The sequence below is a fragment of the Diospyros lotus genome, chromosome 2 (assembly GCF_014633365.1).
Source record: "Diospyros lotus cultivar Yz01 chromosome 2, ASM1463336v1, whole genome shotgun sequence".
Lineage (NCBI taxonomy): Eukaryota > Viridiplantae > Streptophyta > Magnoliopsida > Ericales > Ebenaceae > Diospyros > Diospyros lotus.
Window position 1 is genome coordinate 855437 of NC_068339.1, and position 27613 is coordinate 883049.

Genomic DNA, 27613 nt, shown 5'->3' on the forward strand with positions numbered 1-27613 from the left:
AATTCTCCTTGTAAAAAAGATAAAAAGTGAATGACGCCAGTAACTTTTAATTCGATATACTCAGTTAATTATTTAACAAATTTTGCTAGACATCCAACAAAATCTTCATTAAAAATTACCTAAAGAGACGTCAATAACTCGACTAAGCTAAAACTCCAAGCTCAAGCATGAGCCCAAAATAAAGTATACTTTCTAATCTTAATTTTGTGAATAACTAAGACTATTTTTAAAGTTTAAATAGAAACTCTTATTACAAAGAAAATTAAGAAGCACGTATGACATGGGCACTCAAAGCAGAACATAATCCACAGTAGTACAGTATAGGCATTATTTTGATCCCATAAGAAACATGAGCATAACAATGGTAGAGGTGGGCAAAATCTCTAGATTTAAAGCTAGTTTGAATACAACACGGGTACTAGCCTCGGCAGCCTCTACATGTTTCAGCTGATATCAAGGCAAGGGAAGGGAAAAGTCTACTCATCCTTGTACCTCTGCTCCACTTCTTCCAGACTTTGAATGTCCTTCTGATACTTGCATATGCGGTAAATACACCTGCATTCCGCATACAAAAGCAAATTTAATTGGCATATAGTATATATGAAATGCAAATCGTAACAAAAAGCTCCATGGAGTAAGGAGGTTGGGCAGCCCACGGCCTTAATTATTTATACCAATAGAGGAGGCACGCTGCAGTACACAAGATCACATTCCTCTGAGATTTGTAGATCTGTAAAATACACCAATGTAAACGTGTGAGTATAAATATGCTTGCACGCAGGTGTCTGTTCCTGAGAGAGAGAGAGAGAGAGGGAGAGATGTAGTACCAACCTTTCATACCTATCTCAGATGACACACCAAAAATCCAGAGCAACAAGGAATTCCACATAACAATGGCAACAGGTTTGTTAACAAAATCATTCCTTAAAATTGTTGGTTGGTAGTTGGGATGACAATATGTTACCCAAATACCGGTTAGAGATGGCTACATAGTTTCCCAAACTGGCCTACAGCTCACAGCATAGCCGCCAATATGTGGCACTCTCTCCTTTTTGGTTTGATATCTGGTTCAATTTTTAAATCAATGGTTATTTTTTGTAAAAAAACTCTGAATTGAAGCTGCAGAATAATTAAGGCTTCGTTTGGCTATGCGGTTTGACCACTTTTAAGCTGTATTAACAGCTTTTAAGCTATTAAGAAAAGCTATTATAGTGTTTGGATGTAATTAAAAGCGTTTACGCTGGGTAGCTTAAACGCTACTCTAACAGCATTTGAAGAAAGCCACCTGCGGCCAGCTTTTGCAAAAGCTCATACTTTAAAAGCTGAGTTGACCGATTCATTTATGGATTTACCCTCATATATTCTTCCTATTTCCAACCCATACCCCCATCTTCTTCATCCTCTGCAACGCCATTCCCACGCCGCCAAACCTTCTCCGACAGCCAACAGTTGCGTCGTCCGCTACAATCGCCCTTGCCGTCACCCCAGCTACCCTCGTCGCTCGTCGTCCAGCACCCCAGCTGTCGCCATCATCCATCACCTGGCCTGTCGTCCGCCGCCTCCGTAGCCTCCATCGCCGCCTTCTCTCGGGGTTGTCGTCGCCCCCATCTGCCAATCTCGTTGCCTCCATTGTTGTGGTTCACTGTGTATGTGTATATATATATATATAACATATAGTTAAATATATATGTATACATGTTAACATATATGTATTATAAATATTAATGTATGTTACATTAATATATTTAATTTTTTGTATTAAAAATTAATATTTTTTTAATTTTATTCCTATTATTGAGCAATATGTCTATTTTAGTCTTTTTGTTGAATTTTGATAGCTTGTCAGCTTTTACAAACCAAATACATAAATATTCACTGATAGCTTAAAAGTATATCTACCCAAACACGTTATCAACTTAAACGCTATCAACTACTTAAACACTACCCAGCTTAAACGCTGCTAAAAAATAGTTTAGCCAAACTAGCCCTAAGTCTTTTTTTTTTTTAAATTATTCTTGTACCCCCTTTGTCCAGGTTTTGTGCACAGGCAAGAAAAAGGCTTATGTCAGTTTACTCTGATCTGGCGATGCCACCACTGCCACTGAGCAATGACCTCCTCCCCACAACAAAACAAGGCATTGCCAACCAAAATAGACTCAAAGATCCACCAGAAGACCATCAAACCAAGATCATCACCAATCTCCAATCCTTTTCTCCTCCTCTAACCAGCCAGTTCATAAGTTTGTCTCTCACAATTGATATCTTGAATCCTTCTAGCTCTTTCAATCTCCAACTCAAAAGTCATGGGCAGTTTAGATGAAAAATATGGCTGCATGCCCCCGCCAACCTTTTCCTTTTAGATGGGCCCCTGTCAATCTTGAGTCATCACTAGTTTGGCTTCAGTATCTTCAACAGGCAGTACCCACCCAGAGACTATCTCCTCAATTTCCACCCAAGGTTGCTTTTGCAGCCTTCTTTCCACTTAGAAGATAAGTAACACGATACCATGTTAGATATTAAGCTCAAGGTGTTTGCTTCAACTAGTTCTCTAGCAAGCAAAACACATCTACAAAGTTTATTTTTGGGTTACCTCCTAGATGCAAACAAAATATGACCTTTGCTCAGATAATTAATTAGTTTGATTTTCATCTCCTATTACCACAGGATTACTTGAGCCAAACCTTCATCCTAAATAAAAAGCTTAATCTATTAAAGACATGTCAACTTTTTAATCAAAGCTTCCACCAAGAGATGCTCAGTTGCCAGAATAGGGGAAAGAAGTGCAAAAAGGGAGTGAAATCAACATCAGTTCGTGGGCTGGAAGAGCACTGAAAATGAAAACCTATTAAATCCAGAAGACTTCAAGGCAATGAAGGAATATATTCTGGGAAAGACTTCCGTATACACTAGCATAATAACCTTCCTTGAGTGGTTGAAATTAAATCAATCCATCATAAAACAAAGAAATAAGATGATTACTTCATCTTGTAGCAACCAGGTTTATGTTGTTTAACGCTCCATTTCCAAAACAAGATGAAAAAACAGTCCTGAATGATCTCTAAAACATCTGCCAGACCATAAACACAAGGACCATGAACAGTAAAACTAGGAATAACCTGATCCCCCATACAATTACCTAAACTTAGCATAGAAAATTAGAAAATTAACCAGCCACTTAATGTGAGCACTCAATATTATTATCAACCCATTGTTTGCAATGTGACAACACCCCCTTCCCCCACCCTACACAGTGGCAAAAAAAGAAATTATTAATCCATAAATGCACTCTAGCCCTTTACCCAGTTTCCAATCTACGGAAAAGAATTTACTCTTGCTTGTAAGTAGAACAGTTTACCCATCTAACAACAGAACAATAAAATGTTTCAGACATGAAGGATGAGCAAATTTAATTTTTTCTTTTTACTCATAACGCTCCTTCAATGATAGCAGTACGTGTCTAATGATTAACCATTTAACTCCTGCTCATCAAGAGAGATAAATCCATCAAATCATTCAAAATGACTACCAGAAAGAGATGAGTCAAAATCACCTCTACGCTTTCCCTCAAAGCTGCAGAAAACACTGACGCCCCACAAAAGTGTTCAGAAATCACCTCTAACATGAGCACTCAACAATATCAAGCCATCTGCTCAATGCATTTTCTCTTGACCTTCCAATGCCAATGGTAGTTGAGGAACCAAAAAATGTATACCTGATTGGAAAAATTAATTGTTCTGGAGAAAGACAGAAATCCACCAGAGAGTTTCAAGCAACCCCATTTTTCAAAACCATGCTTTTTCATTAGTGCCCATGTGGTTTGCACAATGGAAACCAGCCATTCCAAATCAACCCCTTCTCTTCAAGATCTTGCACCCTAATTTAGGTTGACAATTTAGGTTGCCAGCTCACTGTTCTAACCAGATCTTGTTTTAATTAGTGGTCATTCAGAAGTGGAAATCATATCCAAAAATAACTATCCATCTTATCTACAAACAATATTTTCGGTCAGGTTCATCTCACATACGGAGACAGGCACAGGGAAAAAGAGAAGAGAGACGGAGAGAGAAAGAGAGTGGAGGAATAGCAGGATCCAACATTTTTAGCATAGATTGCGCTTTGCCTTCTCGTCTTGTAGGTTTGGAGAGAAATAACACTCAAAGTTTTGTAAATAAAATAAACTTGGAAAGTCTTTAAGATTGTTTCATTTGCGGAACCAAACACGGGAACTGACCGATTCACAAATGAGCAAACTCAAAAATGGTTGATCCACAGGTCCCAAACTCAACAGAACAATCATCACGGAGAAATGGAAAGACTAACAATTAAAGCAATAAATGCAACACAATGAAAAAACAACACGTACAGATTTCTCGTAGCGATCTCTTTCAGAGGCAGTGCAGGTCTCTCCGGTGCACAACAACCGGTGCTCGTTCTTCCAATAGATATCTAAGAATCATCAATCAATCAAACCAGTGAAAACAGGAAACCCTAATTCAAAATAAGGAACAATGAAAGAACGTTGATATAAGCAGGGTTTGCACGCCAAAAGAGAGACCTAGAAGCTGGAAAGCAGAAAAGGGGACAATGAACATGGACGGTTGTAGAATCAGAGAAATGAGCGATACGATGCGAGATTTGAGGGGTTTCGGCGACGGTAGGGTTATCAGAATTGCTATCGCCGCCTCCACTGCCACCACGTACGTCAGTATCATCCATTGCAGCGCCATTTCTTCGCTCTTCTCGCTGTCTTCTTCTTCCTCTTCTTCTTCTTCTTGCAGATGACCGTACGCGTGCGCGCCTGTTCCTGAGTTTACTTAACCACGAAGATCAAAGAAGGTTCCTCTCAGTGATTGTGCAGGAGATTCTACAAAATAGTTTCTCGCAGGTCGGTTGAAATAAAATTAGGAGTATTTACACTTTGACCCCTGTATTATCACCCAGTGTCATTTTTTCCCCTTGCGTAGGTTAAAAAACCCCGATTTTTAACAAAAAATAAATTAATAAATACTTTTTTTTTTGGCTCGTATAAAAAAATAGTAAACTGATAAGTTTAAGCATGTAACATTTTTTTTATTATTTATTACTGGTAGTTTAATATTAAATAATTTATATTTAGATGTGCGTGATACTTTAATATTTTTGTACGTAATTTCTTTTATTATTAAATAGTTGATGAGTAATCTTAATTATTAAAAATAAAGGGAGTATTTATGGAATATGCCATTTAGAGAATTTAAACATTATGATGAAAATTAAATGTTCGTCTAATATTTTATGTAATTATAAAATTTCTTTAATTGAAAGAAAAAAATTTATTACAATTTTTATTGTATGGTTTATAGTATCGTATTTGTAATTATTATAGGCAAAATGTTCATAATATTGTATTAGTAATTATCACATGCAAAATATAATTTTTTTTTTATGAAAGTATTATAGTAGACATGTGAATATACAAAAAAAAGATAAAAAAAATTAAAATTATACATAAAAATATTTGAGTAACTCTATAAAGATAAAATATATTGATAGTTAAAATAAGATCAAGTCTATATATATATATATATATATTTTGTACTTTTATATTTTTTTATGTGATCATGAATTTTTGATTAAAATTATATATTTACATTTTTAAGTTAATTTAATTATTGTATTTTGATCCTTTTTTTATGAAATAACTTTAATTTTTTTTTTCAATTATATTCATATATTTACATTTTTTAATCAATTTAACTCTTATACTTTAACGTGTTAAAAAAATTAAATTAACTTATCTCGCTTTATATTTTCTTTACACATTAAAATATATGAGTTAAATTAACTTAAAAATAAAGATATATGAGTATAATTAAAATAACAAAAAATTTAGATTATTATACGAAAAAAATTTAAAGTAAATGAATTAAATTGATTTAAAAATGTAAGTCCAATGATGTAATTGAAATAATAAAAAATTTAAATGACTATAAAAAATATATATAAATAGAAAGAACAAGAATATAAGTTTGTAAGTTAAAATAATTTGGGCATATAAGAAAAATATTATAGTCCCACATGTGATATGGAAGCTTACAACAAAAGAAGAAAAATAATTTTTTTGATGAAAACCGTTAACTTAGTTGTAACATTAAATATAATGGTCAAATTAGGAGCAAACTTTTGGGGAAGGTGACCGAGCCACCACAGGCCCCCTGTTCTGAACTTTTATGGGAAGGCAAGCCCATTGGGTGTGTAATTCAAAGCTCAAATGGACCCTAGAGTCCCTCCAAATCACAAATTACGGTGGCATGCAACATCCTGTTGGGTTATTTGCCTACAGATCAAAATAGGAACACAGTTGTAAATGCGGGAAGCTGGAAGATATGACATGACCCTAGCACCTTTACTTGTACAATTACCAAACTCTACAGATCATCTGTTCTGTTTATGTTTCTTCATTAACCAAAAACAGATTCTGACCATCCGATATCATGCCAATGTCGAGAATCCTTCCCCCGGTTTCTGATAAAATACAAGCAGCACCGGGGACTTGTAACTCTCGTGCAGCTGCTGCGACAAGCTCTTCCATGCCCTGTGGAATCCGTAACACAACTCCCTGTCTTCTGTCTTCTCTTTTATCCCATGGATTGAAGGGGAAAACTGTGCATATCCTACGTTGCCTTTGATCTTGTGCTGCCAATGAAAAGTAACAATAGTTAGCTGAGGCCAACATAATTGTAATGCATGCATATACTCGGTAGCAATCTGTACACGAAGCATGCAGATCTAAATCTAATACAACAATAATATGCCAAGACCCTATCGTTTATCTAATTATCTTGCCAGTCATTTTTATCTATTACTTTTATCTTTTGTAAGACTTTATAACTAATATCATACTTAAGTGTCTTCCATCGAGTTTTTCTCTACTTTATTTGCTAAATACACAGATTTAAATATAAATCTAATGATTTCTGTATTTTCGGGTGGTCTGATGGCGCTGAGATAATTTTACTCATATAGTCACCATTTTCCCCCGTAATTCCCTCAGAACTTCAAGAACATCAGAAGGGTGGTTAATTTCACTAGAATTATTTGCATACAATCTCCGGCAAATTTCTGGGGTGGCTTAGCCGTCTAGCCATTTCTTTCTTCATGTCCAATGTCCCTGGCTTCCAAAATTCCCACCAGACTAATAAGATAGTCCAAGTTCAACTAGCCGCAAAGACAGTGGTACGATTTAAAATGCAACAAAGACATGGCTTCTAAATCAAGAGTAAGCAAGAAATAGCAGGTACATAGCCTAGTGGGAGGAAGCCATGTTTTAACAATCAGCAATTGATTCAGGGTGAGGCATGGTTTGAGAGTGACTTTAAGTTCCCAATAAAAATTGTTGTACTGCGATCTCCTCGAACTGGAAATATCAACAATGGCGTGGTTCTAATTTCAGTACAGGCACGACAAACTTTGATCTACTTCTAATTTGCAACCAATATCAACATCTTTTTTTCTTTTTAGATTTACCTTTTCCAAGATAGCAATAGCACATAGTCAAGAGAAAATTGGAGGGCCTACTCAGAATTTTTCTTTCTTTTGCATGTTGTTTGTTTTAGGCATGCAATGTTAAATACGAGATATCTGTGTGCACTCACTAGAATGGAGACTTGTCAACAGATAATCAGTATTAACTTATCTTCTTCAAGAATCAAAAGCAAGACTAGATAATAACTTAATGCAGACTTTGTCAAAGCCAACCAACTAGTACTCTTTCTAAGCTGCTGCTAGGAAAGTAATTGAGCTAACGGAAATAAGGGTCATACTTAGTCCTTTTGAGTGAAGACAACTCTATCTTCAAGATAAAATGTAAAATGCGAGGCATGTCCAATCTTTCAAAGTGAAGGACGTCCTATTACTTTGTTAATTAGTTTTAGCAGTACCTTGAGTTTCTTTGAAGCAATCAGAGAAATCTGATAACTGAGTGCGCTTTGCATCTTCCAGAAGTTGTATAAGATTCTTATCTCCACCTATTCGGGCTTCATCAAGTGGAGTATTTCCCCATCTGCAGAGATATGGTACAACAAAATCAGCTTTTTCTCAATGATGCATTAGTCAAATGCATGTACAGGTTAAACCATGCACATGCAATTTCCAGCAGCATTTTAATTGCTTAGACAACACCCGAGGCAACCTTGCAGTATCTCCTCTCTTGTTGCATACTTTCATACATATTTTTCAACCATGAAAAGAGTATTCATAGCTTGAACAGAAATTTAGTAGAAGCTTACAAATGTGCTGGAAGCACAACTAACATTTTCACACTTCAACATAAAAGGGAAATTTTCAAATAATGCAGACGTTAAGTGTTGAAGTATGAAAGGAATTCCTATTTTTATCTTTTTCTTAAACAATAAGTATAGGAAATAGTCAAAAAGAAAAGAGAAAAAATTAATAAAGAACTTTCATATTCAAGACCAACAACTATCCATTTATGGAGTTTCAGTAAACATTTTGACTAAAACTCAAAATTTTTAATCTAAGAAGAAAGTCCTCATGTTCATAATATTAATATGCTATAAGCAAGATAGAAAACCATGCAGAAGGAGAAAAACAAGTCTGGTGAAAGTTCAAAATAAAATGTTAAGGAGCAGATGGTGCAATTTCACTTTACATGTTGAGAAAGATTCTATACTGCTAGAAGAGTTTGATTTTGATGTACTGACAGTTTAAACAAAAGTAACACTAGCAGAAAAAGTGACATCATCCTTACCATGACTGTTCTGTCATAATAATAGGATAAAAGCTATTAATGATTTGAAAAGCAATGATGTGTCACTTCTTGATGCACTACAAGTGTAAACTTCTATAAATTAAAATTAAACTCTTTCTAGAAATAAATTGTGTGGCCCAGTTATTCCAAATTGGTATCATCACCAATGATATTTGTAAAAGGAGTGTTTTATAGGTGTTGTGCCACGGAAAAATAAGGAGAAATAGTTAAAAATTTATTGAAAAAGTGAAATGGAAAAAAGAGGCTGGCAGCAAAAAAATTGCCGCCGGCTGCTGTCAGCCTCTCTGCCGCGAGAAGAAGCCTCGCGGCTGCTAGCCGCGAGCTACCTCACGGCCACATGCCGCCAAGCTTGCGGCTGCTTGCCGCCAAAGGCAGTCTCGCAGCTGCATGCCGCGAGGCCGAGCTGCCTTGCAACGGGCAGCCTTGCCGCGAGAATGAACCACCTCGCGGCAAAGGTTTGCTGCGAGGCCCAGCCGCCTTGCAGCAGGCAGCTGCATACGGCCTTGTGGCTATTTTCCCCTTATTTTTTAAAATCCGACTCATTCAGTAATCGACACATGTTGGCACTAGCCACCCTTGAGAATCGTGCCCTATAAATACCCAGCTAAAGGGCATTAATGAGAACTTCCAACTTCGGTAAAAATTTAGACACTTTGAGTACACTTTTACTATTTTCACGAATAGTCATGGGGATTCAAGACTGATTTTGGCATCGGAGGGTCTTCGCGGGGAAAGATTCCCCCGAGCCTTCTTACCCATTTTCTGAGCATCAACAGGGCCAAATCCTTGCGGCGAGACCTAGTGGTGAGGGCTAAAGCTTGCGACAAAACCTAGCGGCGAGGGCCAAATCCTTGCGGCGAGAGCTAAACCTTGTGGCGAAAGCTAGTGGCGAGAGCTTATGGCAAGAGCTAGTGGCGAGAGCTACTGGCAAGAGCTGGTGGCAAGAGCTAGTGGCAAGGGCTTATGGCGAAGGCTTGTGGCGAATCCTTACGGTGAGCACCCTAACGGCGATCTCCCTTGAGGCGACATCTCTTACGACAACCCAACTTCACCCGATACCGAGCTCGAGTGGACTCCACCTCACAAATTTTAATTGTTGTATTTTGGCAACAATAATTTGGCGTCGTTTGTGGGAAACGCAACAAAAAGCCAATCTTAACACAAGATGCCGAGAGGGACAAGATCAGCCAATTGGGCGAACCCGCTTGACCCCACCCGAAGGAGTGCTCGTACCAGGATGGGAGCCACGAAAGGCCCCCACCGGGCACACTCCATAGTACCAGAATTTTCAGTATATTACCCTAACAATGAAGTGCATTTCGAGAACTTTCTGGTGCTCGAATGCAACCATACCACCGAATTGGGGGGCATAGAGCATTCAAAGCAAGGAGAAGCACACATAGCTGGGTTGAGGAGATACGCGACAGGACGAGAAGAACAAGTCCCCCATGCAGCGCCCGTTAGTCAGAAACAACACTCCTCTGGACAGTCTTCAATTCCACATCGAAACCTCGTGGGGACCTCAAGAATAGCTCCACCCACGGTCTTACTCTCAGATTATGAACTATTGCGAAAGAATTTTGAGGAGCTGAAGAAACATAATGACAAGCTCATGATGAACAATGAGGAGAATATGAGAAGACTACAATGAGTCACTGCTTTGTTACGTGAACTAATGTTGGATATTCACATTCCCCACATGGGACAAATCGATACGATAGTAGAACGTCGGAGATCCCAAGACAACACTCCAGGGGCCCCTCGGCAGGGGATAAGAATCAGAACTCCAGGGCTGAATAGTCAAGTCCCAGAAGTAACAGACTCGAGAAGGAAATATGGTAGAAGGGCAAGAAAACCTCCCATATGCAAAGAGGCAACAGAAAGCACCCCCTCAAGAGTCCCTTATTACCCATCTCTTTGCCGAAATCAAGCGAAGCAGGAAACACTCAGTGTGTCTGATATCAAACGCCTCATAGAAGAGGTGCTAGAACAAAAGCAGGTAATGATGGTGCCAAAGATAGCTCCCATAAAAGGGTTCCCTCTATCGGAGGAACTCCAGAGGCAACCAGGGTTTGAACTGCCACAACTTTCAGTATACTCAGGAAGGGAGGATCCCGAGAAACACTTACAGCATTTTGTCTCAGTGGCCGTGTTACATGGATGGAATGAGGTCACTAGGTGCAGAGCTTTCCCACTCTCCTTGGCAGGACAAGCTCAGCAGTGGTTCACTGAATTACAGGCAGAACATATACGATCATTCGAACAGATGAAGAAAGAATTTCTAAATGCATTCTCCGTCTATCTCTCAAAGAAGAAGAGTGCAATATATCTAATGAATTTACAGCAGAAGTCGGATGAATCCCTAAAGCAATACATCGAGCGGTTTAGAGCTGCGACACAGGAAGTAAGGGATCTCCCAGTCGGATTGGCAGCGTCAGCCTTGCTAAACGGAACTACCTACGCCCCGCTTAGAAGATCCTTAGCCTTAAAACAACAACATATCCAGCCTTTATCCCACTATGTGGGGTCGGCTACATAAATTCTAGACTTCCATATATTTCTATCTTTTATCATATCTTCGAGCCAAATTCTGTGACTGAGTTATTCGACTGAGCGGAACAGTTTATCATCCAAATGGAAATTTTGGACGTGGGGGAAGGTAATAGAAGAAGAAGGTAGACCCAGCCCGAGGTGCGAATGACCTTACAAAATTTGGAAGATGTTAGACCCCAACATGTGCACACTACCGACACCACAAGGCGTGGCGATGGGGAAAGCTTGGAGTATCGTGCACCTCGAGAGGTACTTCCTAGCTTTAACCCCAAATGAAGAGATGAAGCGCGAGACGTAGAGTCGGACCTGTCATCAAAAGCGTTGCTCAACTCAGCTAGAGGCTGGAATTATCTTTAATTTTCCATTGTAATAACATCCTCTGATAAATAAAAGAATATATCCCCTGTATTCCCGTGGAGTAGGCAAAACTACAAGCCGAACCACGTAAAATCTTCATGAGCTTGGATTATTTGTATTTGTCATGCAGGTATGGCAGCTCAAGCACAGCTTACTTCCAATGGTCAAGTCGCCTGGCGGCAATCTGGTGCTTATGACCACAGATTGGCCCGGGATTACCAAAACATCCGATGCCTATGCCTGCAGACTCACCTGGATCCCTCGTTTGAGTTTGGTGCTATGCCTTTTTGGCTAAACCCAACTCCTTGGTTGATCTGGCAACTAGGTCTCCCGGCAAACTCTGATGTCTGGTAGGAATCCCATGCCGGACCGCTGGCCAAACCCAGCTTCCCTGAGGTAGACTAGCCCTAGGAAGGCAGAAAAGAAGTGAAATGATCACCTGATAGCTCCAGCATAAGACCGCTCCCGAAAGTCAAGTCGCTCAGTTGCAATCTGGTGCCCATGACCACTGATTGGCTCGGGATTACCAGGACATCTGATGCCTATGCCCGCAGACTCACCCAGATCCCTCGCTTGAGTTAGGTGCTATGCCTTTTTGGCTAGACCCGACTCCTTGGTTGATCTGGCGCCTAGGTCTCCCGACAAACTTGAATGTCTGGCAGGAATCCCCGCGCTGAACCACTGGCCAAACCTAGATCCCCTGAGGTAAACTGGCCCAAGGAAGGCATGAAGAGATAGCAACCCTATGATCAGTTCTGCCATGATCCCGCGTATCGGAATTGAATCTCCCAGTTGCAATCTGGTGCCCATAACCACGAGTTGGCCCGGGATCACCAGAACATCCGATGCCTATGCCCGCAGACTCACCTAGATCCCTCGTTCGAGTTCGGTATTATGCCTTTTTGGCTAGACCCAACTCCTTGGTAGATTTGGCGCCTAGGTCTCCTGGCAAACTTGGATGTTTGGCAGGAATCCCGCGCCAAACCACTGGCCAAACCCAGATTCCCTGAAGTAGGATAACCCCGAAAGATGGACATGGAGAACACGGTAGCCAGAGTGCTATGATCCATCATGGGATCACTGGACGCTCCGGAAACTCTGCCCGTAGGCTCGTCGAGATCCCTTGACTGAGTCCGGTGCTATGCTCCCAAGCTAGACCTGACTCCTTGGCTGATCCAACGGCTAGACCTTCCTGCAAGCTCGAACAACCAGCAAGAATTCCGCAGTGGAGTCTATCTATCAAGGGCATGGTTGCCCAGAAATAATTTGGTACTCCAGCCCCTGGTCGAAATAAGATCTTTTGGGCATTCTGGAACACTTGGTTGAGTCAAGGTGCTAGACCCGACTCCTTAGTTAATATTTTTACTCTTCAATTTTGTCTAAAGACAAAACAGAAGAGTGGGGGGCAATTGTTGTGCAATGAAAAAATAAGGAGAAAAAGTTAAAAATTTGTTGAAAAAGTGAAATGGAAAAAAGAGGCTGGCGGTAAAAGAATTGTCGCCAGCTGCTGTCAGCCTCGCTGCCTCGAGAAGAAGCCTCGCGGCCGCATGCCGCCAAGCTCGCGACTGCTTGCCGCGAGAGGCAGTCTCGCAGCTGCATGTCGCTAGTTGCCTCGTGATGGCCTTTGCCGCGAGGCCGAGCTGCCTCGCGGCAGGCAGCCTTACCACAAGGCCCAGCTGCCTCGCGATAAGCCATTACTGCGAGGCCCAGCTGCCTCGCGGTAGGCAACCTTGCTGCGAGGCACAGCTACCTCGCAGCAAGCTCAGGCCGCAAGGCCTAGCTGCCTCGCGGCCCTTGCCGCGAGAATGAACCACCTCGCGGCAAAGGTGGCTTGTCGCGAGGCCCAGTCGCCTTGCAGCAAGCAACCGCACGCGGCCTCGTGGCTATTTTCCCCTTATTTTTTAAAATCCGACCCATTCAGTAATCGACACGTGTCGGCACTAGCCACCATTGAGAATCGTGCCCTATAAATACCTAGCTAGAGGGCATTAATGGAGACTTCCAACTTCAGTAAAAATTTAGACACTTTACACTTTTACTGTTTTCACGAATAGTCATGGGGATTCGAGACTGACTTTGGCATCAGAGGGTCTTTGCGGAGAAAGATTCCCACGAGCATTCTAACCCATTTTCTGAGCATCAACAAGGCTAAATCCTTGCGACGAGGGCTAAAGCTTGCGACAAAACCTAGCGACGAGGACCAAATCCTTGCGTCGAGACCTAGCAGCGAGAGCTAAAGCTTGTGGTGAAAGCTAGTGGTGAGAGCTTATGGCAAGAGCTAGTGGCGAGAGCTTATGGTGAGAGCTAATGGCGAGAGCTAGTGGCAAAAGCTTACAGCGAAAGCTTGTGGCAAGAACTTGTGGCGAAAACTAGTGGCAAGAGCTTGTGACGAAAGCTGGTGGCAAGAGCTTGTGGCGAATCCTTGCGGCGAGCACCCTAACGGCGATCTCCCTTGAGGTGACATCTCTTACGGCAACTCAACTTCACTTGACACCGAGCTCGAGTGGACCCCACATTACAAATTTTAATTATTGTATTTTGGCAACAACAATAGGCATGCAACATTTTACTGGTGGGTGTAGGTATTTAGATTTGCAGTTTGGCATGTCATGAGTAAGAATAATGATGATGACGACGACGACGAATATAATACTTGGCAATGACAGAACATTGAAGAGGGAAAGAAACAAACTGAGAAAGAGACATAAGAAGAGTAGGGGAAAGAAAGAAAAGCAAAAATCAAGAAAGAGGGAGGAGAGACAAAAGGAGAAGTAGGAGTGGTAAGGTGCAAAAAAATCAATTCTACATGTTGCAAATAACCAAGTGTAATGGCCAGGATACCAGGCTAAATATTTATTGGCAACACCAAAGTCTGGAGAAACTAAAGAAAAATGGTCTGGAAGTATGCCTAAAAACAGAACACGTACAAGTCAATGTGCTTCCCCAAAATTCAAGCTTCTATCAGTACCTAAATTACCATAGCCTCAATGCTACACTACCACCACTAGCTGTATCATGTGAAAGGTATGTGCATGCACTTTGTAGACATCACAATCTTGATCTCCAATCAGATAACTATTATGAAAAAGTTCAAACCAAATCAATCAATAATTGATGATGTACTGGCACTCTTTGTTGCAAGTATTAAGGCTCTCAAAGAGGAAAACAAACAGGAAGTTTCACTGATAGGAGTTCGGTTAAAAACTAACATGCAGCAACATAAAGGTCACTTGTAAATGTAGTTTGAAGTTGTTGGAGTAGCTGAGATGTCTGAACTTTTGATAGACTATTTCACTAACAAACTTCAAGAAAAATTGATAACCTATGGTCCATGACTCCATGGTGATCTTCACTAAAATGAGACCATAAAAACAATGAACTTCAACTCGTAGCCAAAAAAAAAAAACTTCCATTAAACAACCTACAGACCAAGCAGTTAAGGATATCGATCGAAGAGAAAACTTAAGAACACTATTTTCTTTAAATCCAACGAATATCACATTCTTGGATCATTAAAAGAATTTAGGATTAAAAGGTTGCATGAAATATCATGCACATCCAGGTGTATGTATGCATTTGCATTCTGTACTTAGTATCAACCATCAAGCAAAATGTAGAAAGTTCTAGAGGAACTGATTAATCATGATTCATCACCATCTAACAAATATTAAAAAAAAAAAAAAACTGCACCTGTCCTTTGAGAAGACACTGGCACCAGCTTGTAAAAGTAAGCAAACCACTGTAACCAACCCTTCTGCAGCAGCTAAATGAAGAGGAGTTCGAAGATCGTAATTTTTGGAGTTGGGATTTATACCATTAGCTAGAAGTCTTCTTAGAAAATCTGAGTCTCTGCTTGCGACAACCATGCAGAGAAAACTTCCAGCATTATCTATAGCCAATGATGCCCCAGCTTTGACAAGTAAAGATGCAATGCGATCATGTCCATTCTTGATGGCTTCAAGCAACGGAGTGTTTCCAAAATTATCTATTAAAATCCATCAATCAAAATGAGTTCACAAAATCTGAAGTAACTACCCAATAATGTACAAATAAATTCCCAAAGCATTAAGAAGTGCATAGCAGCAAGTATTATTAAGTCTGCACCTTTAACATTGATCCCCACTCCTTTCTGGACAAGGAATTCAGCAATCTCTTCATATCCCCTGGATGCAGCAAGATGCTACAAATAAAGCAAGGTTATAGAGTGATATATGTTCTTCCAGCATCACAGTCAGAGAGAGGGAGGGGGGGAGCAATGATGAAAGTTCATAAACAAAACCTTTAACATATCCTCCAGAAAGTACGGAAATTTAGAATTCAGTACAGCATGTTTTTCTCAATCAAATCAAATAAAGAAACTTTGAACTGGAAAACTGAACATATCATGTAACCAACAAGATACAACTATGACAACAATACTATCATTACATTGTCATGACGAGACACAATTACTGGAACTCCTTGTAGGTAAATCTCTGCGCAGAGAAAGTACAGGAAAAACTGCACAAATGAATTATTTTATCCAATCATATCTCTTTAGTTGGATGTATTACTGAACATTGTTCTAACCTAGCAATTTCAATCCTCCAGAACCCCCCTAAGGATGTTCCACGGGATTTGTGTGTGTGTGTGTGAAAAGTCAGAAATTATATTCAAGAAAGGATGATTTCTTTAAGGAATCATACTAGCACATAGATCTATTATTATATGATATTAGAATACTTTCTTTTTAGAATTACCAGAGGTGATCTTCGATCATAATCACTCCTATTGGGATCTGCACCTGCTCCAATCAAACGTTTTAGCCGATAAAGATCTCCATCATGAGCAGCACAGTTTAACCTCATAGTGAGCTCACATTCATGTTTTGCAATATTAAGTGTTATGTCAGATTCCAATAGCTTGTTCTGAAGATTGGACTCTTTCCCCTGCAAATTTTAAAATTTTACAATTAAATTAACTAATTCATGCAATAATGAAATTCCTAAATCGAAGAACAACATTTGAAGTCCTTGGTATCAGTTATGACATAGATATTTATCTACATGGGATTCGTCAATATTGATTTTGTCCAAACAAAATGAAACACAAGGTACAAAAAGATAAAAGCATAGGAGTTTGGAGTAAAACTCACAAAATTAGAAGTGATATAGGTAACCCACCTCGAGCACATAATAGATTTACATATATCTTCTATACAGAATACATTGATATTAATTTGATCCCAAAAGAAAATGAAATATGGTGGGAAAAGAAAACATACAGCATCACAGATTGGAGTAGAACTACAACATTTGAAGAAGTAATATGAAGATAACCCACCTCAAGGACATTATTTACAATAATACGCCCATCGGAGAAGTATATCTCAAGGACCTCCGTGAAAGATTGTTTATCAAGTCGTAATAGCTTAGAAAGTTCACAAACTCGGACAGTGTAAAGAGCTGGAATGTTGCAAAGTATAGAAACTTCACCAAATGAGCTAAAAGTTTGCAGATGCAGAACAGCTGTTTCATCGTCTTTACTTTTTCCCTCCTGAAGACTATCACACTCTCAATCTTGCATCCAAATGCAAATTGAAATAAACATAGAAGTATATACTTGAGGTTAATCTTATCTACTGAGGACATTAAGATAATCCAAATAACCAAGAATAAATATCCCTGGCTGCCAACAAAGTAATGGGAAACATGCTAGTAATAGCTCTTATATTGGTGTTTTTCACGAAAAATACAAGGGATAAAAAACTGTACCAGTTTACCGTGGTAAACAAAATAGAGTTGATCTACTATGTGTCCCTGCTCTATAACTACTTCTCCAGGAAGGAAAATTTCCTCGTGAACTCTTGTTGCCTGCCAATCAGAAAAAAATAAGGTTGATACTGTATTAAGAGGAAGTTAGGCTTCTAATCTTATCTCATTAGAAGCATACCAGAAGAAACGAGCATGATTAAATTACAACTAAAACAACAAGGCAAAAACAATCAGAGGAAGTTTTTCAAAGGGATACCATGAAACCAGTACTTGGGTTTAATTATTGTAGCAAATAGAAGAAGCATGGAAATACAGCAGACAGTATTCAATTTACTCCTGGCAAAATACTATCAAGAACACTCTGAAGAAGCTATAAATGTTAAAGAAAGGCGATACCCTCAATTTCAAAAAGTCATACAGGATCAGGAGTAGCTTCATCCATTAGCCTCCCTGTTGACCGAGACAAATTGATAGACTAAAGAGCAAGGCACAAGGCTTCTGCCACTACGAGGCTGATGAATGGTCCAAGTTATAAGGCTTTATCCCCTTGAGAGGACAGGCTGTTTCAGTTTTGGAACCCACTGATGCTTACAAAGGAGCAAGCTAACCCCCGGGAAAAGCCATCAATCTAACAACTTTGATCGAACACACCCAAAAAAATGAGAAAAGTGAAAATAAAATAACAAGAAAAAAGAGGTAACATGAATATTTTATTTTTTTCATTATTTTTCAAAGTTCAAAGATTTGGCTCCAATATTTATTGATTTTTTTGGACAACCAAATGATTGGGTTCTTGGACCTTTATTTCTATATGTGACAGAGCCAGAGAGGAAGGAAGCAGAAAGTTGAGATTCAGCAATGAAAAAATATTAAGTTTGAGTGTTCTGTTTATCTTGTTTTCTGTATATATGGCACACCGGGATATGCTCTGATTTGGGTTCTATACAGACTTTCTCTATCTATACATATCCTTTTACTTAAAAAAAAAAAATGTTAAGCATGTAGCAGTATTATGATCTTAAAGAAAATATTTACCTCACACAGGTACCTGAGCCCACAAGTTTGAACTAAAAAAATCAACTGGTACAAACTTAGCATTAGTGTTCTACTTGTAACAAGAAGACTTACAATCTGTTTAATGAATCCTAATGAGCAGCCCCTAAAAAGGGAAACCTCTTTAATGATTGGCTCATATAACTTCTGTGAGATCTGTGAAGAAAAACAAATCATGGGGAAAAATAATCCAAGATTTAGACTTCTTTCTGCAGCAAAAAAGAAAATTGCAAATTCAACAAAATCAACAGGTCATGAGTGAACTATGTCAAAGAAACCAAGTTAATATTGATAGTTGTTCGTCTTTTTATTTTTTTACTTTGTGTTTTGCGTGTAGTCAACATTGAATATAGAACTAGCATAAATTATGCATGCTATCGCTCTTATTAGTTTTAGAATACCTTAGCTCGAGTGGAGATTGGAATATCCTGAAGAACAGCAGCCTCTGTGTAACTGCTTTCATACTGAAGTCTCAAGTGGCCTTTGACCTCATTACTGAGACCCTTTCCAAGTTTGTGTCTGTTCATGTATTTAATAAGATCTGTCATTTTGTCCCTAAACCTTTCTGTTTTTGATCCTTTTACAATCAATGCCGTCATGTTACCAAGTAGATAAGCACCAAGAATCATATCAAAAGAGACATAGGCCATTACAAAAATCATTTCCCTGATATTGACAGCATGTATCTCTCCGTAACCTGTAGCATTATGCCAGAGTGGAAAGAAATCAATGCATATAATTGAGAAACCCTTCTCTAAGAAAAATTGTAGCACTACATCATTCTCACCAAAAAGAGAAACATTGTTTACAGTGCATGGTACAAGTGTTGGAAAGAAACAAGTGTACCAATATGAACAACAACATGCACATGGATAGCAGATAATATAAAATACGATTATGCAGGATATATTTATTAGATATGCTCAAGAAAGAAGGACAGGTTCATGGCTGAACATATTGTCGGTTCACCAGGAATTCTAGGCTAACTACTTGCCAAAAAATAGTAATAATTGTTGGGAAAATCGGACTATTTTTCCCAAAATCAACCTCACCTTAAATAATACCCGACAACAACTATTGAATATAAAAATAAATAAAACACCAGAAATTAACGAAGTTCAACCAATTTGGCCTACGTCCTCGAACACCACCAAAAATATTTCACTAATATTCAAGGAGAGAAATACAAAGAGAGAGAGAGAGAAATAAATACAATTATGAAATTGTGGGATGAATTTACAAAAGGGGGAGAAGGTCTTTTTATATTCAAAAGAGACCCTCCCAAACCCACTACCAACCAATGTGGGATTATGGGAGGGCGCCACAAAGTCAACAAATCTCCACCTTAGCAAATCTCCCAAATTCCTCAAAATTCTCTTCAAATAAGCTATCATCAGTAGTGTTTTCAAATGCGCTATGAAGCGCCAACTTCAAATGCTAAGGATATTAATCAAGTTCAAATAATATTTGAACTTCACCGCTGTCACAACCTTAGTCATCATATTAGCAAGATTTTCAATGGTTTGGATCTTCTGAATCTATATCTCTCCTTCTTCTATAATTTCCCGTACAAAGTGATATATTACATCGATATGCTTCATCCTTGCATGATAAACTTGGTTTTTTGCTAAGTGAGTGGCACTCTAACTGTCACAGTGTACCTCGATGTACTTCTGACCAATTTCCAATTCATCAAGCAATCTATAAAGCCAAATTGCTTCCTTCGCAACCTCTGTAACTGCCATGTACTCTGCTTCTATGGTAGACAAAGCAACTATAAACCGTAAAGTAGACCTCCAACTAACCGGTGTCTTTGCTAAAGTGAACATGTAACTAGTAATAGATAGACATTTATCCATATCACCCGCATAGTCAGAATCACAATAACCAACTATGTATTTACCTGCTTTCTCCTCCCTCTCAAACACTAAGCCGACATCTACGGTATTCAGAATATACTGCAGAATCCATTTCATAGCTTGTCAATGTTCCTTTCCAGAATCATGCATATACCTGCTCACAACTCCTACTACTTGTAAAATATCGGGCCCTATACACATCATAACATATATGAACCTACCAACAGCTTTTGTATACGGAACTTTTGACATATACTCTTGTTCTGCAACACTCTTCGAAGAAAAAGATGCACTAAGTTTGAAATGAGGAGCTAATGGGGTACTCACAGGTTTTGACTTTTCATTCCTGCCAAAATGTTGTGGTACTTTCTTCAGATATGTTTTCTGAGTCAAACAAAGTCTTCCCCTTTTCTTGTCTCTGATTATTTCCATGCCGAGAATCTTCTTGGCTTCACCCAAGTCTTTCATTTTGAACTCCTTATGCAATTGAGCCTTTAATTTTTCAATTCTTCACTATTTTTGAAAGCTATCAGCATATCATCAACATACAGGATAAGATAGATGAAAGATCCATCTTGTAGCTTGCACAAATACACACAGTGATCATATTTGCTTTTTGTGTACTTCTACCCTAACATAAAACTTGTCAAATTGTTTGTACCACTGTCTTAAAGATTGCTTCAATCCGTACAACGATTTGTTTAGTTTGCAAACTCAATTTTCTTTACCAGCATCTCTAAAACCTTCTGATTGAGTCATATAGATTTCCTCTTCCAAGTCACCGTGTAGAAACGCGATTTTCACATCCATCTAAACTAGTTCCAAATCCAATTGCGCTACCAAGGCCAACAAAATTCTAATAGAGGAATGTTTTGCAACTGGAGAAAAAACTTAATTATAATCAATACCCTCCGTTTGAGCGTAACCTTTAGCCACCAACCTTGCCTTGTAGCGAACATTATTATTGTCGGGAAATCCATCCTTCTTTGCATATACCCATTTGCATCCAATTGCCTTCTTTCCCTTCAGTAAGCTAGCTAACCTCCATGTCTCATTCTTCTGAAAGAACTACATTTCTTCATTCATGGCTTTCCTCCACTTTTCATTTTCTGAACTTTGGACAGCTTCATTATAAGTGGCAGGAATATCATCATTTACAATTGGAGATGCATAGACTACCATATCAACAAAATGAACAGGTTTGTGGATCTCTTGTCGTGGCCTTCCTGTTGCTATTGATTCTTGTTATTGTGGAGGTTCTTGGGTCGAAACCTCTTCTTCATCTAACGACTCATCTGCCGTAGGAGTGTCTCTGCCTAATTTGCTATTCACTGCTGGATCAATAATTCTTCTTTCAAACTCCACCTGCTTTGGAGTATTCTCCACCTGTTGTGTTCATTCGTTACTGTTTTCAACATGACAGATTCATCAAAAGTAACATCCTTACTAAAGATTATCTTATTCGATTCCAGACACCAGAGCCGATATCCTTTTAGTCCAAAAATGATCCCCATGAACAGTGTTTTCTTCACTCTTGGATCCAACTTGGATTCCTTAACATGATAGTGTACAGTGGAACTAAATACATGTAAGGAATTATAATCATTAGCAGGTTTTTCAAACCATACCTCAAAAGGTAAACTTCCACAAATAACAATTGATGGCAACCGATTCATATGTCACAACTTCAGCCCAAAATTGCATGTCCAACCTAGCATTGGACAACATACACCAAACTTTCTCCAGCAACGTTCAGTTCATACGCTCTACCACCCCATTCTGTTGCGGTGTATCTCTGACTGTAAAGTGTCAAGCAATACCTTCATCTTGGTAGACCTTGTCAAATGGATCATTTCTATACTCACCACCATTATCTGGTCTTAATTGTTTGATCCTTCTGACAATCTGAGTTTCCACCATATTTTTCCATTGAAGGAAATATCCCAATACTTCATCCTTTTTCTTTAAAGAATACACCTACACTCTTCAGGAAAAATCATCAACAAAGGTAATATAGTAGTGTTTGCCTCCCATAGATGCTATCTTGGATGGTCCCCACACATTTGAGTGAACATAATCCAGAATACTCTTAGTATCATGGATTACAGTATCAAATTTCACTCTCGTCTGCTTCCCCTTGACATAGTGCTCACAAAAGTCTAATTTGCAAGTCTTGACACCTTCCAATAATCTTTGCTTGGCTAAAATTTGCAAAGATTTTTCACCTGCATATCCCAAACGCATATGCCACAGTTTGGTTGCTTTTGTATCCCTGTCATCATTGGAAGCTGTTGTTGTTGTTGTCCTAATAACTACATTACCTTGATAGTAATACGAGTTATTCTTCTTTTGTATACCTTTCATCATTACAAGTGCACCGGAGATCACCTTTTTAACTCAATTTTCTGCAGTTACCTTCAATCCCTTAGATTCCAATGTTCTCACAGAAATGAGATTCTTTGTCAAACTCAGCACATATCTCACATCTTTCAGTATTCTGGTTGATCCATCATAATTCCTCAAATGGATTATGCCAACTCCGATTATTTCACAATATGTGTCGTTTGCTGTGTAAACAACTCCTCCATCAAGCTCTTGAAAGTCAAAGAACTAGTCCCGATTAGGACACATATGGTGGTTGCAACCTGAATTCGAAAGCCAAGCACCAAAATAGCTTGTTGAAGAAATAAGAACTAGTGAAAGATTTGTTTCATCATCAAATTCAACAATATTTGAGACGGCATTCCCTTTGTCAGATTTGCCTTTAGCTTTTAACTTTGGATAGTCTTTCTTCCAGTAGCCTTTCTCCCGACAAAAGGCATACTCATCTTTGTTCGGTTTGGATCTCGAACTGGATCTCCCTCTCCTTCCTTTCTTCTGATTATGCGAACGACCTCTTACAGTCAATGCTTCTAATGAGCCATGTGTTGCTTATTTTTTATCTTTCTTTCTCAACTCATAGCTATACAAAACAACACAAACTTCACTAAGAGATACCTGAACCTTCCCGTGAAGCAAAGTAGTTTCAATAAATTCAAACTCCTCGAGAAAGGATCCCAACAACATCAAAGCCAAATCCTCATTCTTGAACGTTTCATCCAAATTCATCAAATCAGCTACCAACTGATTAACAGTAGTGATATGATCATTTATCATGGTACTAGGAACATAAATAAAACAAAATAATCTATTTTTCATGTAGAACTTATTCTAACCGCTTTTCTTCAAAAAAAAATTCTCCAATGCCTTCCATAGTGTACCGGTAGAATTTTCTTTTAAAAATGCATACTTTTGTTCTCTAGACAGGCATGATCGAATTGTACCACACATTAATCGATTGATGATCTTCCATTTTTTTTCTTCAATATCATCTGATTTCTTTTCCTCAAAAGCGATATCTAGACCTTACTGAAAAAGAGCATCTAAAACCTCGCATTGCTACATGCCGAAATGACCCGAACTGTCAAACACCACCACTGCAATTCTTGTATTCACCAAATTTCTTGCCCAAGTGGGCAAAGAAGAAGCTCCTGATGTGGATTGTTTTGAACTCTTTTTGCCTGCCATTTCTGCCTTCATGCCATCTTTTATATTCAATAGTTATCAAAGCAGAACAATCCAAGAAAATCTTTTCTAATGTGAAAAATTAGACTCAGTTGCAACCACAGAGCATACTAAGAAAAGCTTAGCAAAAATGATCTTTTATGATGTGAAACATCAGACTCAACTACAACCACAAAACATACTAAGAAACCTTGGACTCTAATACTAATTATTGGAAAAATCGGGCTATTTTTTCCAAAATCAACCTCGCCGTAAATAATACTGACAACAACTATTGAATATAAAAATAAATAAAACACCAAAAATTAATGAGATTCGATCAATTTAGCCTACGTCTTTGGACACCATAAAAAATATTTCACTGATATTCAACTAGAAAAATACAAAGAAAGAGAGAGAGAGAGAAATACAATTATGAAATTGTGGGATGAATTTACAAAGGGAGGAGAAGGTCCTTTTATATTCAAAAGATACCCTCCCAAACCCACTGCCAACCGATATGGGATTATGGGAGGGAGCCACAAAGTCAATAATAATAAAATAATCCAAAAAATTTGTAAATATGTGCAGAGCATATATACTAATCCTCTGCCTGTATATACCGTCCGTCGTGGTGCGGTGTGGAGGGGTGATGACGGTCTGTGGCCGGTGGTGGGTACGACCTGATGGGGGCGAGGCGGTGCGAATGGCTAGCCGGGGGGGCAATGGCTATCTGAGTGGCGGTGTGGGGAAGGGCGACGGCGATCTGTGGCCGGTGGTGGGGGCGAGCAGTAGAGGGAGGGGCGACGACGGACAGTGCGAGCGGCGGGAGGGGGCGACATCGGATGGTGCTTGCGAAGGTGGTGGGTTTGAGAAAGACAGTATGAGAGAGAGAGTGAAAATGGGCGGGCTTCATAAAGTTGTCCGTCTCTACAAGTAGCTTTAAGGGGGTTGTAATTGCAATTTAGGGTATAGATGTGTAATTTTGACCTAAATTCTCAACAAAATTGTTCATTTAGCATTATCCTAAAAAAAAAAATAACTTTCTCCCTGGCCAGAAAATATTTTAAAAAGTAAACAATTACTATATTGAAAAACTTTTACATCTGACAGCAGTCATATCAAGTTAAACTGACATATCACCAGAGAAATAATCAATGAATGCAAAAAGTAGTCAAGAAATAAAGCCAAATATAAAAAATTCAACGAACTTAGCAAATGTAGGACATAATAAAGGAAGCTTACCAACAGTTGCCATTGTAACAATAGCAAAGTATAAGGATGTTATATAACGCCTCCAAAGATCAATATCTCTGAAGTGTGAATAACTGTAATCGCCCATCTGTAAACTTCCTATCCATGTATAACCTTCCCTTGATGGAGGCAGCGTTGTAGCCAAATAGTAGAAAATGCAAGCTGCAGTGTGTGTGCAATACAGTTCCACAACAAGAAGTTTCACGATCCTTGTAAACAAATAGTTGATACGGATATCTTTCTCCATCTTTGCAAAAAACTCTGTCACTCTAAGTGCCCGACTTAGCCTTATCCACAGTAGGTACCTTACTGGCTCCTTTCTGCCACAAGCCTAACAGGAGCAGATGGCTTAGAATGAACAATGGAACAGGATATAATGAAGTAAACATAAGCAAATTAAATGACAGAGGAACCAACGAAATAAAGCACCGTTCGGAATTTCAAATTGGCTGCGCGTGGCGTCGGGGGTGGGGGGAGAAAAGGTGAAAAAATGAAAGTACAAATATCATGGAAAGATAGGAAATTTTAACAAAAAATTAACTACTCGTGCGAATTCCTGATTACAAGGAATTCACATTTTATGCATTATCACGTTCATCGTAAGATCAGCGATTCAGCAAAGAATATTCATAATTCATTCACAAACAAAAAATTTTAGAGATACTCCTTCGCAATCAAACATCGCCAAAAAGAAGCCTAAACAGTGATTGGGAGAGGCAAGGTGAGTGCAGTACCTTGTAAATACCGTCCCAAGGCAAGCAACCAAGAAAATCAACCAGAAACCGAGACTTCAAGTACCTGAACGATATCAAAGACCAGAAACCGAAAATCGAAGTCGAATCCAGCAAATATGCGAGACGAAGCAGCTTTCAGGTGGCAAAGGAGAAGTAGAGAGAGAGAGAGAAATATATACCGGAGAGCGATGAGCTTGCGAGAGTGTACGAGTCGGTGGGAGTGGGAGTCTCTGTAGGCGACGAAGAATCGGACCACAATGTCTACAAGGAAGGCGATCTGGCCGGCCGCGTCGAGGAGGAAAAGGTTCTCCGGCAAGCCTCTGAAGAAGCCGAACTCCAATGGCGTGAAGAAGGAGGAGTACACCGCCCATAGCAGAATGAATTGCGTCCATGCCAAGTACCACCTACGCAGAACGTCGACACATATACATGATCCACCTTAAAGTTTATACAAAATACAGAAGTATCCCTTATGTTTTAAAAAATTACATTGAATATTACCACTATTCAAAAATATCAAACTATTATTCAACTTCAATGTTTATACTTCAGTAAACCTGAAAGGGGTCTCGCAGAATACTCTACTTAATATTATTTCAATAATGTTTATATATTTTATGAAGACAAAATATAGGAATGATTGGAGGAGAGTACCCGTTGTCGGGACGAATGAAAAATGCGTCGGAAGGTGGGGCGGCGGCAACCAAGTCTCTGCTGCTGGCGCTGGCGGTGAGCTGGGAGTCGGAGCGGAACAGCCTGAGAAGAGCCTTCCAGGAGGGCTTGGCGGTGGCGGAGCCCTCCGGTAACTCATCGTCCTCAACCCTGCGGAGCACTTCGTCGTCTTCCTCTTCTGAATCTTCCACTCTGCGTCTGCTCTCATGCAGCTTCATCTTCTTCAGGCAGCGAGCTAATAAGCCAATTTAGCCAATGGTTATGGATTGGCTCCTCTCTTTTTATTCTATGAGATCCGGACACATGGAGGCTTTGCATTTGAGAAGACGAGTGTAAATTTGATTCCCGGCCATTTCAGAATTTTCTTAATTTTTTTTTTTTAATCACATTTACCATTGAACTTTTCAAATTGAGCCCAAAAAAATCTAGAATTTTAGGGGGTAAATGGAACTAAAAATTATTATTTTATAGACAAAGGAAAGCATTTTAAAAAAGTTGAGGGATGAATTAATGTCCAAAATAATTTTAAGGACTAATTTGATCAAAATAAAAAATTAAATAGTCAATTTAATTTTTTCTTATAAATTAACATAAATTCATATTCAAATAATTTTAAAATTTACATTAATAAATGTGACGCTAATCTTTTCTTTGTTAAAAGAATTTGACGTTCAAAAGATAAATTATATGTTAATAAAAATTAAAATCTAATAATTGTGATGATAAAAAATAAAATATAATATACTTTATTTATTTTAAAATATAAAATCTAAAAATCAATAATTTAATTTATTCTTTAAATTTATATAAAATTTATTTTAATTTTATTAAAATCCTAAACTCTAAATTTTAAAATTTATCAATACCCTAATCAATCCATGGGCTCAAGAATTTAGGCTTAATATATGCAACGCTCACTCAACAATTAAAAAATAGATCATTTAGTATTTTACGTATAAGATGTCAAGATTTGATATTTTAATTATTATAAATAATTAATTTAAATTTTTCTTGTAACGTATACGAACGCTTTCATTTTCACGAGAAGCAACCAACTAATAATAT

At 38.6% G+C, this 27613-nt stretch overlaps 2 protein-coding genes across 5 annotated transcripts; both read right to left on the reverse strand.

Annotated features, from left to right (window-relative positions):
* Positions 1-202: 202 nt before the first annotated feature.
* Positions 203-4858, reverse strand: LOC127795684 (uncharacterized). The gene is made up of 4 exons (XM_052327507.1): positions 4556-4858; positions 4364-4446; positions 675-730; positions 203-555 (listed from the first exon to the last, which is right to left on the reverse strand). Exons 1-4 carry the CDS (start codon positions 4725-4727, stop codon positions 477-479), a joined length of 390 nt encoding a protein of 129 aa, XP_052183467.1. The 5' UTR covers positions 4728-4858; the 3' UTR covers positions 203-476.
* A 1267-nt stretch (positions 4859-6125) lies between these two features.
* LOC127795792 (potassium channel SKOR-like) lies at positions 6126-26834 on the reverse strand. 4 transcript variants are annotated; one of them, XM_052327693.1, is made up of 13 exons: positions 26531-26829; positions 26056-26280; positions 25877-25940; positions 25134-25473; positions 18888-19183; positions 18562-18642; positions 17434-17532; positions 17003-17215; positions 16420-16608; positions 15785-15860; positions 15371-15665; positions 7920-8041; positions 6127-6675 (listed from the first exon to the last, which is right to left on the reverse strand). In XM_052327693.1, exons 1-13 carry the CDS (start codon positions 26764-26766, stop codon positions 6428-6430), a joined length of 2484 nt encoding a protein of 827 aa, XP_052183653.1. In that variant the 5' UTR covers positions 26767-26829; the 3' UTR covers positions 6127-6427. The 4 variants fall into 4 exon arrangements, 3 of the variants coding, with proteins under 3 accessions (XP_052183655.1, XP_052183653.1, XP_052183654.1); XM_052327695.1 differs by lacking the exon at positions 17003-17215 and having other exon boundaries at positions 6126-6675; positions 26531-26831; XM_052327694.1 differs by lacking the exon at positions 18562-18642 and having other exon boundaries at positions 26531-26830.
* Between the last annotated feature and the right edge of the window lie 779 nt (positions 26835-27613).